This window comes from Crocodylus porosus, unplaced genomic scaffold (genome assembly GCF_001723895.1).
Source record: "Crocodylus porosus isolate Cpor-Errol unplaced genomic scaffold, CroPor_comp1, whole genome shotgun sequence".
NCBI lineage: Eukaryota > Metazoa > Chordata > Crocodylia > Crocodylidae > Crocodylus > Crocodylus porosus.
Genome location: NW_017728906.1, coordinates 203,234,111 through 203,247,121, shown reverse-complemented (window position 1 = coordinate 203,247,121; position 13,011 = coordinate 203,234,111). Strand labels below are relative to the sequence as shown.

The 13,011-nt window shown below is 49.7% G+C and overlaps 1 protein-coding gene across 1 annotated transcript in view; it reads right to left on the bottom strand.

The window, feature by feature from the left end:
* The window catches only part of CHRDL2 (chordin like 2), a 35,694-nt gene that overhangs the window by 8,426 nt on the left and 14,257 nt on the right, over nt 1-13,011 (bottom strand). Inside the window, exons 5-8 of the mRNA XM_019530551.1 lie at nt 12,204-12,259; nt 10,360-10,534; nt 8,745-8,939; nt 4,193-4,375 (exon numbers count right to left, since the gene is read on the bottom strand). Of these exons, the coding sequence (XP_019386096.1) occupies nt 4,193-4,375; nt 8,745-8,939; nt 10,360-10,534; nt 12,204-12,259 (609 nt within the window). The remainder of the gene's footprint in view (nt 1-4,192; nt 4,376-8,744; nt 8,940-10,359; nt 10,535-12,203; nt 12,260-13,011) is intronic.

The following is a 13,011-nucleotide window of genomic DNA, read 5'->3' as shown; positions in this document are numbered from 1 at the left end:
TGACACCAGCGCCGCAGTCTTTGGTTCACTACATGGATCCTCCTCTCCCTCCTCAGGCCATAGCCTGAGCCTGGGAAGATCAACAAGAACACCACCTGTGCTCCCAGACCCTTTGGTCCCGCTCCCAAATCCTGTAGCACCTCATGACCCGGCTGGGAGCGCTCCGAGCCGTGTCATTGGTGCCCACCTGAATGAGGAGCATGGGATAGTGGTCTGTGGGCTGGAGAAGCTTAGGGATCCTCGCCGCAATGTCCCGGATGTGGGCCCCCAAGATGAGGCTGGGCTATTACACGCAGCTCTCCAGATTGCTTAGTAAGCTAGGTCCAGTCCAACAGTGCAGGTTTGAATGCTGTTAAGTGCAATGTTGTACATCTAGGAACTGGAAATACAGATCAGTTGAACCAAGTAGAGACTGTATCCAGGAAAGCAACAACTGAAAAGGATCTCGGAGTACTGGCAGACAAGCAGCTCAGTATAAATGTCCTGTATCATACCGTGGCAAAGGATTGTGAGTGCGGTGCATGTGAGCGGTTGCTAGTAAGAGCAGGGAGGTTTTATCGCTGGACTTGGCATTGCTGAGATGGACATTGAACCATTTCATCTGGTTGGGGTTTCTGCACCATCAAAAAGAAGTTGAAAAACTGCAGAGGCGACAGAAAGAAGATGCCCCTGGAGTGAGAAGAGGAATGAGCTGGGTCTGCCCAGCTTGTCAAAGAAGAGGTCAAGTAAGGGTTGTGAGAAGTGCCCCCCCAAGGAGCAAACATTAGGTACTCTTTAAAGCCAAGGGGAAGAGGCATAACATCAACCTGGGACCAAGGCAAACATTTTTTAATAGCAAGGGGAACCAGTCACTGGCACAAACTCCCAAGGGAAAGGGTGGGTTCTCTGTTTCTTGATGCCCCCAGATCCAGTGTGATGCCATTGTGGAGCATGTGGGTCAATCAGAACAAGTGACTATAGCCAGGGGGTCACCGGGTAACCCTGTATGACTGGTGATAGACTGGAGATGGTCCAATGGTCTCTTCTGGCCTGAAATGCTAGTGTAGTGTAAGCCCTGTCCTCCCTGTCCTACCTAGTAGGTGCCTACCTGTGATCCAATGCCACCCTGCTCAAGTCCCTGAAAAAATCTAGCGAGGAAAGAAAGTGGCAGGGAGAAGTGGAGCCTTGCCCCATCCTGAGACCGAATGTGCTGTCACCAGATCATACCTGACCTGGCCACTGCCCCAGCATCCAGCTAGGAGTGAGAGCAGTGGGGGTGGAGGGATTAGCAAAAGATGGAGCCTCTCTTCCATGCAAGTTCCTGCCAACATTTCCTCTTGGACTCCCTTTCCCTATGTCAGATCCACGCCCCAGTGCTCAGCGCAAAGACAGAATTTAACAACCCATGCCTTAAAATGCCTCAGGGATCGTACCGCATGCCAGTCTCACAGGGGAGTCCCCCCACTTGCTTAACTGGCATTGTATTTGTAAAAAGCATCCTCAGACAAAATGCACCCAGGGCCTGCTCCTGTCCCTCTGGAACCAACAGCAAAGCTCCTACTGTTTCCTATAGGCACAGACAGCACCGATGATTGCTGTGACATGCGGAGCAGGCCGCACTGAGCCTGGAATAGCCAATATTGTTTAGGGGTAGGAATATAAATCCAATACAAGAGGGAGGTGGCCGGGCTCCAGGAGGCTGCTCAGAGCCCGTCTTCTTGTCCTGGGCTGCAGTGATTTACAGTGCAGAGGTGGAAGCTGCATAGGACCGAGCTCAAGCTGTCTCCCAGTAGCAACACTCCGGGCTGCCAAGCAAAAGAGCAGAGCTGCAGTCTTGGAGGAGGGCTCTCTCACTCTTGGCTGAAAGCTTCCTAGAGGCATGTGGCATTTGGCTGTGGTACCGTGTTTCCCCGAAAATAAGACATACCCATAAAATAAGCCGTAGCAGGATTTCTACGTATTTGCGCAATATAAGCCATACCCCGAAAATAAGACATAGTGATAGACGTGGCTAAGCGTACCGGCGGGAAGCGGTAAATAAGACAGGCAGCCCTTCTCATTTGCCCCATCGTGACAGCTGCTATCTCGGAGGTGACCGGAGAGGGAGAAATAGAAAGTGAAAGTAAAAGTCTCCTCAGTGAAGTGAGGAGCAAGAAGTTCTGCTTTAGGTATTGTGTGTCCTCAGGGGGGAAGAATAAAGCTGTGGCTGCTGTTTTACTCAGCACTGTGGGTCTCTCTCAGTGTCTTATTTTCGGGGAAACACGGTATACTTAATAAAAATAAGACATCCCCTGAAAATAAGCCATAGTGTGTCTTCTTGAGGAAAAATAAATATAAGATAGTGTCTTATTTTCGGGGAAACACGGTAGGTGGCAGGGCTACACTGGGCACTGTTTTGGTAGCAACCCCTGCCAAACCACGAGGAGTGGAACAAGTGGGCTCCGCACAGAGCATCGGCGCTGTCCTCTCGGCTCCAGCACGGTGCGGTGGTGCAGGTGCGTTGGAAGTGGGAGGCACTGGGTACCGGCGATGTAGCCTAGCTTGGAGGACATCAAGAGGGCTACGAAAGGGATGGAAAATAAGCAACCGGTGTCTGCTCCTGAATTTGGCCCAATGTTAACCTGTGTCAGTGCTGACCCTACAGAGCCTCTGAATCCCTGGCACAAACCAGACCTAGAAGGGGCAGATGCCCCAGTAAAGGAGATAAGACAACCCGAGCGCGGGTGTCCTTACAAAATCATAGATATGCAAATATAATGGAGATGGTCTAAGGAAGGAGAACCTGGCCTGGTAAAGAAAGGAGCACAACAGTCTGGGTAGAATATGAGCTTATGAACCATAAGAAACAGCTGACGTGGAGATCTCCCCATACAGTAATACCCCCTGCTTTCAGGCACGCAGCGCTTTCTAACTCAAACCACTTTATTATGGTACTAAATCAAGAGTCTGAGCTACAGTCGACTAATCATTGCTTCAGTGGTGAGAGCCTCAGCTAATTTAAAGCTCAGCCCAAGCTGACAGAGGGATCCTGATTTACACCAGCTGAAGAACTGTAGAAGATTTAATTTGAGATGGTTTTTCATCTTGGTGTTTGTGAGTTGTGCTTCAGCCTCCAAAGGTCAGAGGTTCAAATGCAAGTCCATCAAGTCCAGAAAGTTGGATGAGTTGTATAACTCGATTTCCAGTGCCTGCTGCTGCTTGTTGGGTCAGCAGGCCATGAGAAGAGCCCTTTTGCAGCGCTGCAATGTTTGCTCTTTCCATTTGGACTGGAAAATGGAAAGGACAGGGCTGAGAGGAATTAGAAGATACTCACAGAGCTTTCCTGAATTTCAGGTCAGCTCAGGTGTGATGCCTATCCAGGCAAAGCCCAAAAGAGAATCAGTATTGATTTGCCCAGCTGTTGAGCCTCACCTGTGCAATACAGGGATTACTGGATACGTTTCTACAGGCAATCCTACCAGAGCATCATGGCCTCGACTTTTTCTGAACTCTCCAAATCAGGAGATGGAGGCTATGCCTACACCAGTGATTCTTGGACTTGTTAGACTTGAGGCACTCTTCATGAGCCTCAAGGCTAATGACATGCCAGCTCTGTGCTTTCACTCATGTTTTGACTAAAGAAAAATACTAGAGAAAGTCTTCTGTTGCAAAGAGCTCAGAAAGACCACAGCAGGTCAGGATGGTTTGGATGCTGTGCATGCCTATTTGAAATCTCTGGGTTTATCTTGTGCGTCATGTGTAGCTGTTTGCACACTTAATAGTGCTCATGCTGTGTGGCACCCCACACAGCCCTTGAAAGGGTATCCCAGCACCGAGGCACTGTAACACCCTTTGGAGAGTCACTGGTCTATCCAATGCCTCTGGTGTCCCCAGGGATGGCCACTCCTGAGCAGCCCCCTACCGCGTCCGCATGCCCTGAACCGGGAGGTGTGGTGGCTAAGCCACTCCAGAGGCCTCCCTCTGCTCCGGCATGCAGCTGTTCTCAAGCCCACCAGAGACAGAGAGGTCAACTTTGGTGCATGATTTTTGGGATTAAGGTCACATTATAGGTGACCGAGGTGTACTTGAGAATGGGCCTCCCTGGAGACGTATGTAGGCATTACCCATAACTTGGAGGAAGGAAGGAGCCGCCCCAGGCCACTCAACATGTACGAGCAGTGGCCCCTTGTGTGAATCTCCCCAGATCTTGGCTGGCTTCCTCTTCAAGGCTCACCTTTTACCAGTTTCCAGTTGTAAATTTCCACCTCATCGGAAGCTTCTTTCTCGATCGCGATCTTCCGCAGGAGCTCCGTGGGGGTCTCCGAGCTGGGGGGCACAAACATGTAGACCAAAACCCTGTTCAGATGCTTGGTACATCTGGGGGTGCTTATTTCATCAGTGGGCTTGACTCTGGCCTCTAGGCAAAAAACAAGGTCAGTGTTAGCTGTTGCTCGGACGTATAGCTACTAAGATCGGTACAAAGGCTGGAAGACCGGGCTTTCTAGTTGCAACTCCAGACTGATTTCCTCTTGGGGCGTTAAACAATTAAAAGGTTTTTTTTTTTGTTTTTGTTTTTTTCTGGGGGGGGGGACTGCATGTAGGTCTCGCCAGCAGGGACCTCCCTGAGTTATTTATGACAAGCTTCATAGAGAATGGGCAGGATCACCGCTGTCTAAATCATTTCCTCCAAGTTGCTCTTAAAAGTTGTCAAGGATAGAGTTTCTGCAACCAACACAGCCACCTCCACAGTTAGAAGTGTCTTCTGACTATCTAATCCAGATCTCCCTCGTTGCAATTTCAGGATGTTATGTCTTATCCTGATCCCTTTGGGGACAGATAATACCAGTAATCCATCCCTATCCTCTTTATAGCCATCCTTTAGGTCTTTCAAGACTTATCTAATCCCTGCTCAAGCTTCTCTTCTCCAGACTATATAAACCCAGTTCTTCCAGCCTTTTTGTGTATGTCACATTTCTAATAGCTCTAATGATTTTTGTTGCTCTCTGCTGGTCCTTTTCCAATGTTCATGCTTTCTAATCCAAGGCCTGTAAAAAAGAGCATTACAGAGCTCAGATAGCAGCAAACTAAAAACTTCCACCAAACAAGGCAAGGCAAAATTCCCATCCTGGACCCGCTGGTGGATCTTGACCATGAGACGCTCCTTCTGGGCGCACAGGTTTCTCATTGCTTTTGCACTGGGGAGAGGAGGCCTCATACGAGAGCCCTTAGACCTGGGCACTCCTGAATGTTGGGGATGCTTGTATCTGGTTTTGACTCCCATTTACTAATCTGAGTCAAAGCTTTAACTGGTATCAACAGCACAGCTGCATGGAAGCCAGCAGAGCTATGCTGATTTACTAGCTCAGGCTATTGTCCGTAAATTTGGAAGCGTACTTGATAGGTTGGCCTAGCCCAAGGGATTGGTCTTCATCTGTGGAATGGGTAGAGGTGAGACTGTTTCCACAGCATCTAAAATGTAAGTGCTATGCCTAACCTTATTATCAGTATTAAGGTCACTCATGCTTTTGGGGTGTGGGCTCCAGGACATCCAAGCAAAGCCTCCTCTCCTGAGCTCTGGAGGAAAGGAAGGTGTAAAGCAGTTGTGGGGCTGTTGGCCTCCATTATTATGCTGGTCCTGGGAACTACAGTGGTGACTGCAGTGGATCAGAGAGAAAAATCAATCAAACTGGTACTCTCTCCTCATCCCCCTCTTGGCAGGTGCCTGTCAAGCTGCATCCTTCTCTTTTACCCCAGTGGGTATACAAATGACACCAGTTCGGACCTGATTCTGACCTCAGTTCAGTTGGTATCAATCTCACTTCCATTACATCAGTGAGACAAGACAGCAGGGCAAAGCAGAGCAGATCAGCGCCGCGCCAGGATCCAGCCCCACACACCCGCTCAGCAACACACCTGCTTGCATTCACTCGCACCCGCCTCTCGGGGTGCCACTTACTCTGTATGTGCCACCTCCGAATTTCGCCTGCCCTGTCAGGAGGGAAGCTTGAGTGGGAGCAACTCCAGAACTGCAGGCGATTTTTCGCACCGCCGGTGAACGTGTGCCGTTCATTCCCAGTTTCTGGAGTCATTAATGATTAGGTTTTAGAAGCCGGTTTATTGCATTTGGTTGAGGGTCTTGGAGCCCCCTCCCTCCAGTAAATTTAGCCTTGTTCTCTCACTGTGTTGGATGTGGAGCTCGTTAAGCTCCTTAGGCGAGAGTTGGGTTTGGTGTAAATAGATGGGGTCTATTTTAGGAGCAGGATTATTTTCAGGCATGAGTCTGATTAGAGGGGGGCATCTTCACCCTCCGCAGTGGACTTATGTGATGTCTGATTCACCATGTTGTGAATGAGATCAGACTCCCGAGGTACGTAAGGATAAAAGCAGGGTAGTGTTTTTCAGTGACCGTAATATAGTCCAGCAAGCTGTTCAGACATAAGGCTTTAGCGTGACATTAACAGGATGTACCCATGCTCCTGTCCTTCTCCAGTGCTTCTCTGACTCCTAAGACAGACAAAACCTCCACTGGAGCCCAGGCCTGTTAGACCTGTTCAAGCAGTGCAGAGTGATACACTGCTGCCATTGATACTGCACTGATCCTAAGGATAATCTTTGGCGATCTTATTACACCTTTCAGGGCATTTTAGCCACAGCTGAGCAAACCTCACAACCCCCCTTTTGAGGGGATTGACAACACACAAGAGTTAAATAACTTGCCTATGGTAGCACGGGGCAGAATTGGGAATAGACCCCAGGAGGCACGGCCTCTGAGCACTTAGACAGGTTGTCTCAGCACATGTGGTCTGTAATCGCTCCCCCATTGCTAGGACCTCTTTTCCTCCCCCCCATGGGTCTCCACTCCAGCAGATAAAAAACAGGCACCTCTTTCACCTGGGCTGCTCGGTGCATGAGAGTGAGAGGAACCGAGCCTTGAAAACTGCTTGGAAAAGAAGGTGGCTCCAGCCCTGATCCCAAGGAAGCTAATAGCAGAAGACAAAACTTAGCGAAGCCATGACCAGGCATGGGGATGCAATAAGTTATGCAGAGGAAGGACAGAGGAGGAATCACTCAGGCTCGGGTCTGGAAATTTAGCAGCTGGGGAGCTGCAATTAATGCTGCCACCACTTCCCTTTGATGAGGCCAGTATACAACCCTGGACTTGCCAGCTCCAATCAAGAGTTTGGAGCAAACCATCCCCTGAAGACATGTCACCTGTAGCAAGCCCAGAGCCGTGCCCTGGTCCCGGCTGGGCTGAGTGAGGCAGTCAGGGCAGCCAGTCCCCTGAAGCCACAGGCAAATAAAGGCCAGGCCCAGCCCACAGTCTCCTCGTCCAGGCAAAGGTGAATATTCCTGCTCCTGCCCTTTCTGACTCTGACTCCCAACTCCAGGGAGACCCTCGGCGTCCCCTGATTCCAGTTTCCTGCTCCTGATTCTGGTTTGACCTTCAGCTTTTGGCTTCTGGCCCTAGTTAACCCTCAGCTTGGCTCATCTCCAGCTTCATTGTCCTGACTTTGGCTACGGCTCCAAGTCCAGTTCTGACACCAGCCTCTCCAGAGCCCAGCACCTGGGCTACACCTGCACGTCGGGTAGCTAACCTAGGCTAGGCCATTCCTGTCCCCCACCTCCACATTTCTGGACCTCTGGGGAGACCCTCCTGTGTTGCACAGACCAAGACTTTTTTCCTTTACCTAAGAAAATGGTAAAAGCTGCATCACCTAAATTTCTAAGACTAGGCTAAGCGCAGAGGGATGGGACATAAGGAGCAAACTTTCCCTGGGGGACCATAATCAATTATGAGGCTTAGCAGGTCTTCTCCATCTCTGATTTCTATGACTCAAGCCCAAAAGCTTTCAGAAAAGACCAGAATCCTACAAAGAGACACCAAATTCCCGTTGTCAGGTACAAAGTTAGGATCTAACTGGGCCAACACATGCTTCTGCTGCTGCAGTCATGTGACTCCTCTTGCTCTCAGTGAGTGCATCTACACATGCACATTACTGCACAGTAGACTCATTTACCACACAGTAAAGCATCGCCATATACATGTGCACCGCAGTTAGGGTGCACTAAATTACTTTACTCTGTAATACACTCTATATATTATCCTACAATATTATCCTTAATATTGTCCTTAATATTGTAGGATAATCCCGTCAGACATAGGTACTATCCGACAGCAGAGTAAATTACTGTGCTTAAACACACATGTGCATGGCGACATCATGATTAGTTTACTCTGGGTCAAATTGCCCCAGAATTTATTCAGTCACATTAATTTCATACGTAGATGCACCCAGTATATACATAAGTATTTGTAAATTGAAGGCCTTAGAACAAAGCAATTGAAAGAAACCAAAAGAGAAGCCTGTTCCTGGGGACAGACATTGCATTTGTCCTGGGACAAGCTGTGCCTGTGTTTGTCCAAGAACAGAAATGTCCCGGGATCAGCACGTACACCTATTGCCCTTCCAGTCAGCGTTTAGCAAGTGGCTGAATGCACGGCCACTTTTCTGCCATTGATTCCTTGATGTAATTCCTGGACAGCCGTTCAGGCTCACTTTGTGATGTCCCAGGACGAATTGGTAGCCATTCCTATTGCATGAATCTTTTTAGAATTTGTCCCAGGATAACGGACATGGACATCTGAATAACTGCCATTTATCCTGAGATAAAATGGTTTCTCCCAGGACACATGTAACATCTGTTTATAGCCTGTAGTAAAAGAGAAAGAAACACCAGGAGGAGCAGGTAGTGCTGATGAGCCTGATCTCTGTCCCATCTCATACCTGAGCATACTTTGCAGCACTTCCCTTCTACTTTCTCCGGATATTCACAGGGATATTCCTTGGGACATGTGATCTTCTGGCAGTCCTGGACCCCATCTTTGCATGTGCACAGGATGCATGGCAGGGTGCCGTACAATCGGAAGACAGGGTGCCACACCTCTCCATGGGAGTAGGTCTTCCCGTTGTAAATGCAAGCTGGAGAGAAGGAGACAAGGGGGTTCCTAGTAGCGCCAGCGATAGTAGTAATGGCAGGGATGTGAATTACTAAGGTGCTTCTTAGGCTGACGGGACACAACATATCTCTCAAGCTATAAAAAGGGGGTACCATCTACCGACACCACAGTCCAGCCCCTCTGGGTACAAAGGAGCCATAGAAACATGACACTGTCCCGTTGGACAGAATGTGAGAATGAAAATTGCCCAAAATGAAACAACAAGGGGGATTTAAACAGCAGAATAATGGAAACCAGAAGTGGAGAGGACCTCAAGAAACCGCCTAGATCAGTGGTGCTCAGTTTTGGCCCCTCAGGCCAGCAGACTGAATCAGGACCTGAATGCATCCTGTGCACCAGGATCAGGTCCTGAGGCCCTGTGCCACCTCTGTCTATTCCCTGCACCACCCCTGGAAGCTAGGTTTGCACCCCAGGGCCCCAGGCCACCTCTGCTGAGCCGGGATTGGGCCTTGGGGACCCATGCCACTCCTGCCTGGCTGGGATCAGGCTCTGAATGACCTGCACTGCCCCTGAATGCCAGGGTCAGGTGCAGGGTTACAGGAGCCCCACGGGGATAGATGGCATGGTGTCTGGAGCTGGAGTAGGCCCACAGGCTGGGGGTTGAGCACCCCAATCTAGTTCCTCTGCACAGGGCCATGGGACTGACAGTCCTGCTTCTGCAGGAAGTGCCACGGTGTCTTTAATGAGCATGAGTAGTCAGGACCAGGGGGATCAGTGACATATATCGGGCCACAGGTTTCAGCCGCTGTAGACCCTCATGTGTCTTTGGAGGCCTCCTTCCTCCTTTCTGGGGACAAACCCACAAGGTGGCACTTGCAGGGAGGAAGGGTAAGGACCGTCCAGTTAGCTAAGTTTTCCCAGATGGTCCCATTAGGCTGCAGCGATAATTCCCCTCCACCTCCTGGGATCCTCAGTGAAGGAAGCAAATCCCCATGCAGGGATAATGCCACCCCTCAGCCTGCATTATAAGGGGAGACTCCTGAGAACAACTGCTAAAGTCCTGCCCCTGGCTGCGTTCACCCTCCAGGATTCGTGGAGGGACCCCAAACTGCTCCCTCTCTCACCAGCATCCCAGCAGCCCAGAAGAAGGCCGTGGAGTCTAGCCCAGCCCACCACATCCCTTTAGCCTGGAAGGCAGCAGATCCACACATGCAAGGGACACATGGATTAGGGTATCAGGATGGCTTCCAGTACCCAGCTGGCCCAGCAGTGATAGCTCATGCGAGTCACCCTCCCCATCCCGGCACTGGCATCCAGCCTCCCACAAGCCCACGTTACCATCTCCTGCACTGATGCAACGACCTAGCACTCCCAGCCCCCTCTGGGCACCCTTTTTCCAGGGAATATCTCAAAACTCGCCCACCCCTTCCCAAAGGAATTACCTTTCTTATGCTTTTCTTTCAAGACGATTTGGACTGTGGTGCCACCTGCCCCTTTCGGCTTGAAGCCCCGGGGGATGAACTCCAGCGAGGAACTCATGATAGGGGATGGAGTCGCCCCCCGGTGACCCGACCTCCGGCTGGCCATTTCCCCAGAGCACTGCTCTTGGGAATGTCTCTGTGAATGGAAGGAGACAAGGATATTCCTCAGACCCTGGCAGTCGGGCTGCCCTGTCTCTAACACTTCACTAGAAGTGCTAAGGCAAAGTCATGCTGCCCTAGCACACCGTGGGGAACATGTTCAAGGCTTCAAGAAGGCACAAGGCCTACTTGGTTAACCACAGGTCTGGAAGAAATCAAGAGAACTGGGTCCTTTTCCAAGCTCTGCCAGCAAAGCCACGCCACCTCCCTACCAAGCCAGGGACCACACTGAGACAACAGCACTGCCCACTTGCTCCCACTCTGAGCGACCCAACACCAGTCAATCAGATTATGTGTGGATGCCCCATTGCTGCTCTCCTGCTCCCTGAACGTGTCTACATGTGCAATTAATGCTATTTGGCTTTATTGCGCACTAAATTTACTACCTGCATTTACTGCTACTATGCAGTTTAAATTTCTGTGCAGTAGACTAATTTACTATGCAGTAAATCCCTGCCCATGTAGATGGTGATGCTTTGCTGTGCAGTAGATTAGTCTTGTAGTTAGCACAAAGGATCCTCTTGTAGTTATTTTTGTAGTTTTATAAGTTACGGAGGTGTGATGCTGGCAATGCATCTGCTGAGCTATGAAAAGAGCAAGGGCAAGACATTGTAAGTGACTTCATCCCACAAACCTGGCATGAGCCCTCCAACTCTAAATGCAGCCATGAATCAAGCTAAAGAAGCAAGGAGTTCACTTTTTCCTCCCTAATATTGTGAAGACTGAGACTAGGCCATACCACAGTAACAAATCTCCCTCTAGCCCTGCCCACGCTCTGGCTGCCACGCTGGAGCTATGTGCAGAGGAATGAACTCCTTTCACGTGAGGAAAAAAAGGGAAGCCAGCCTCCTGAGTGACAGCACTTGCTACCCAGGCATGGGAAATAGGTTGTGTTTGCATTGGCTTCCTTTTCGAAATGTCCCATTGTGGCTCAGTCCAGTGCAGCTCTTCCAATGGCAGGAGACAGGAGGAAGCACTCTTATGGTTAGGGCTGTGGGTAGCCTTTAACGCATGAACTGCCATTGCTCAAGGTACCTAATAGTCAGCAGAGGAGTTCAGAGGTCAAAGCACAAATATGAGTGCTGGGAAACAAGGGTTTTACTGCTGGGGACCAACAATGCATCTCTTTATCCTGGCCCCGTTGGCCTAAACAGAGTGTAGGGCAAAGCAGAAGCTGGTCGGAGATCCCAGTGCTGCTCTGCATTCAAAGAGGGCTTCCAAGTATTTCTGAAAGGAGAAACCCATTGTACGTCAGGATTTTCTCCTGCTGGTTGGTCACCACCATAATACCTGAGTCTCTTCAACGTACAATTCATAGCAATAATGAAGTTGCAAATGAGCAGCTGGAGACTCTGAGGTCCACTCCATGAAGTCCATTAGGAACTTAATTATCGCTATGAATTGTATGTTGAAGAGACTCCAGCTGGAGTCTGCTGAGCTATGAAACAACCAAGTCTGCTTGGGGTTGGTTTTTTTGGTCAAGGTTGGGTTTTTATTCATTTCTTTATTATTTTTGGTTTGACTGATTTTTTGATCAAAGAGTGACTGATAGGGCATGCATAGCAAAGTCATGGCTTTCCATGGATTGGTCAGCAGAATCGGGTTAAAAGCTATGAGTGGAGTTTTAAAATGCAAACATCACGTACAACACCTCTGTTTAATTGCAGGGGCTCCTCTTCGGTGGATTTCTCATAGGAACCATCTGCAAAAAAAACCCAAAGGTTATGATTAGGGGCATAGCAGGTCAGAGTGGAAATGTCTCTTGACCAGCCTGCGGCTTCTGCTGCGGGATCTGCTCAAAGGAGAACCATGCAAAGCAGGCAGCGGGGTCAGGGTCTGACTCCACAAGTCTGGCACGGCGCTTGCAACTTTAGCATAGCCATAAATAAAGCAAAAGGAGCAAAGAACTCATGTTTTCCTCCACTGCACTGTGCGTGCACAGGCAAGCCAATAGGGAAATGGTTTCACAGGCAAGCGTGACTAAAAGGGACCTCATGATGCCATATCAAGTCCAGCCCCCTGCTCAAGGCAGGATCACCCATGACTAAACCATCCCAGCCAAGCGTCTGTCCAACCTGCCCTTGACACTTTTTAAGGATGGAGATTGCACAGCTTCTCTGAGCAGCCTGTTCCAGGGCTTGACCACCCTCCGAGTTGGAAAGCTCTTCCTAAGCTCCAACCTAAATTTCCTCTGCTGAGCTTGGGGTCTTTGCTCCTCATCCTATCCCCTCCAGCTACAGGGTGTAGTCTATCTTCATCCTCTTTATAATCACCCTTCAGGTGTCTGAAGATGGTGATCAAATTTCCCCCTCAATCTCTTCTCCAGACTATGTAGCCCTTGCCTTCCCTCATAAATCATGCTTCTAATCACTTTTCATAGATTTCATAGACATTAGGGCTGGAAGGGACCTCGGGAGATCATCGAGTCCAGCCCCCCACCCCAGGGGCAGGAAG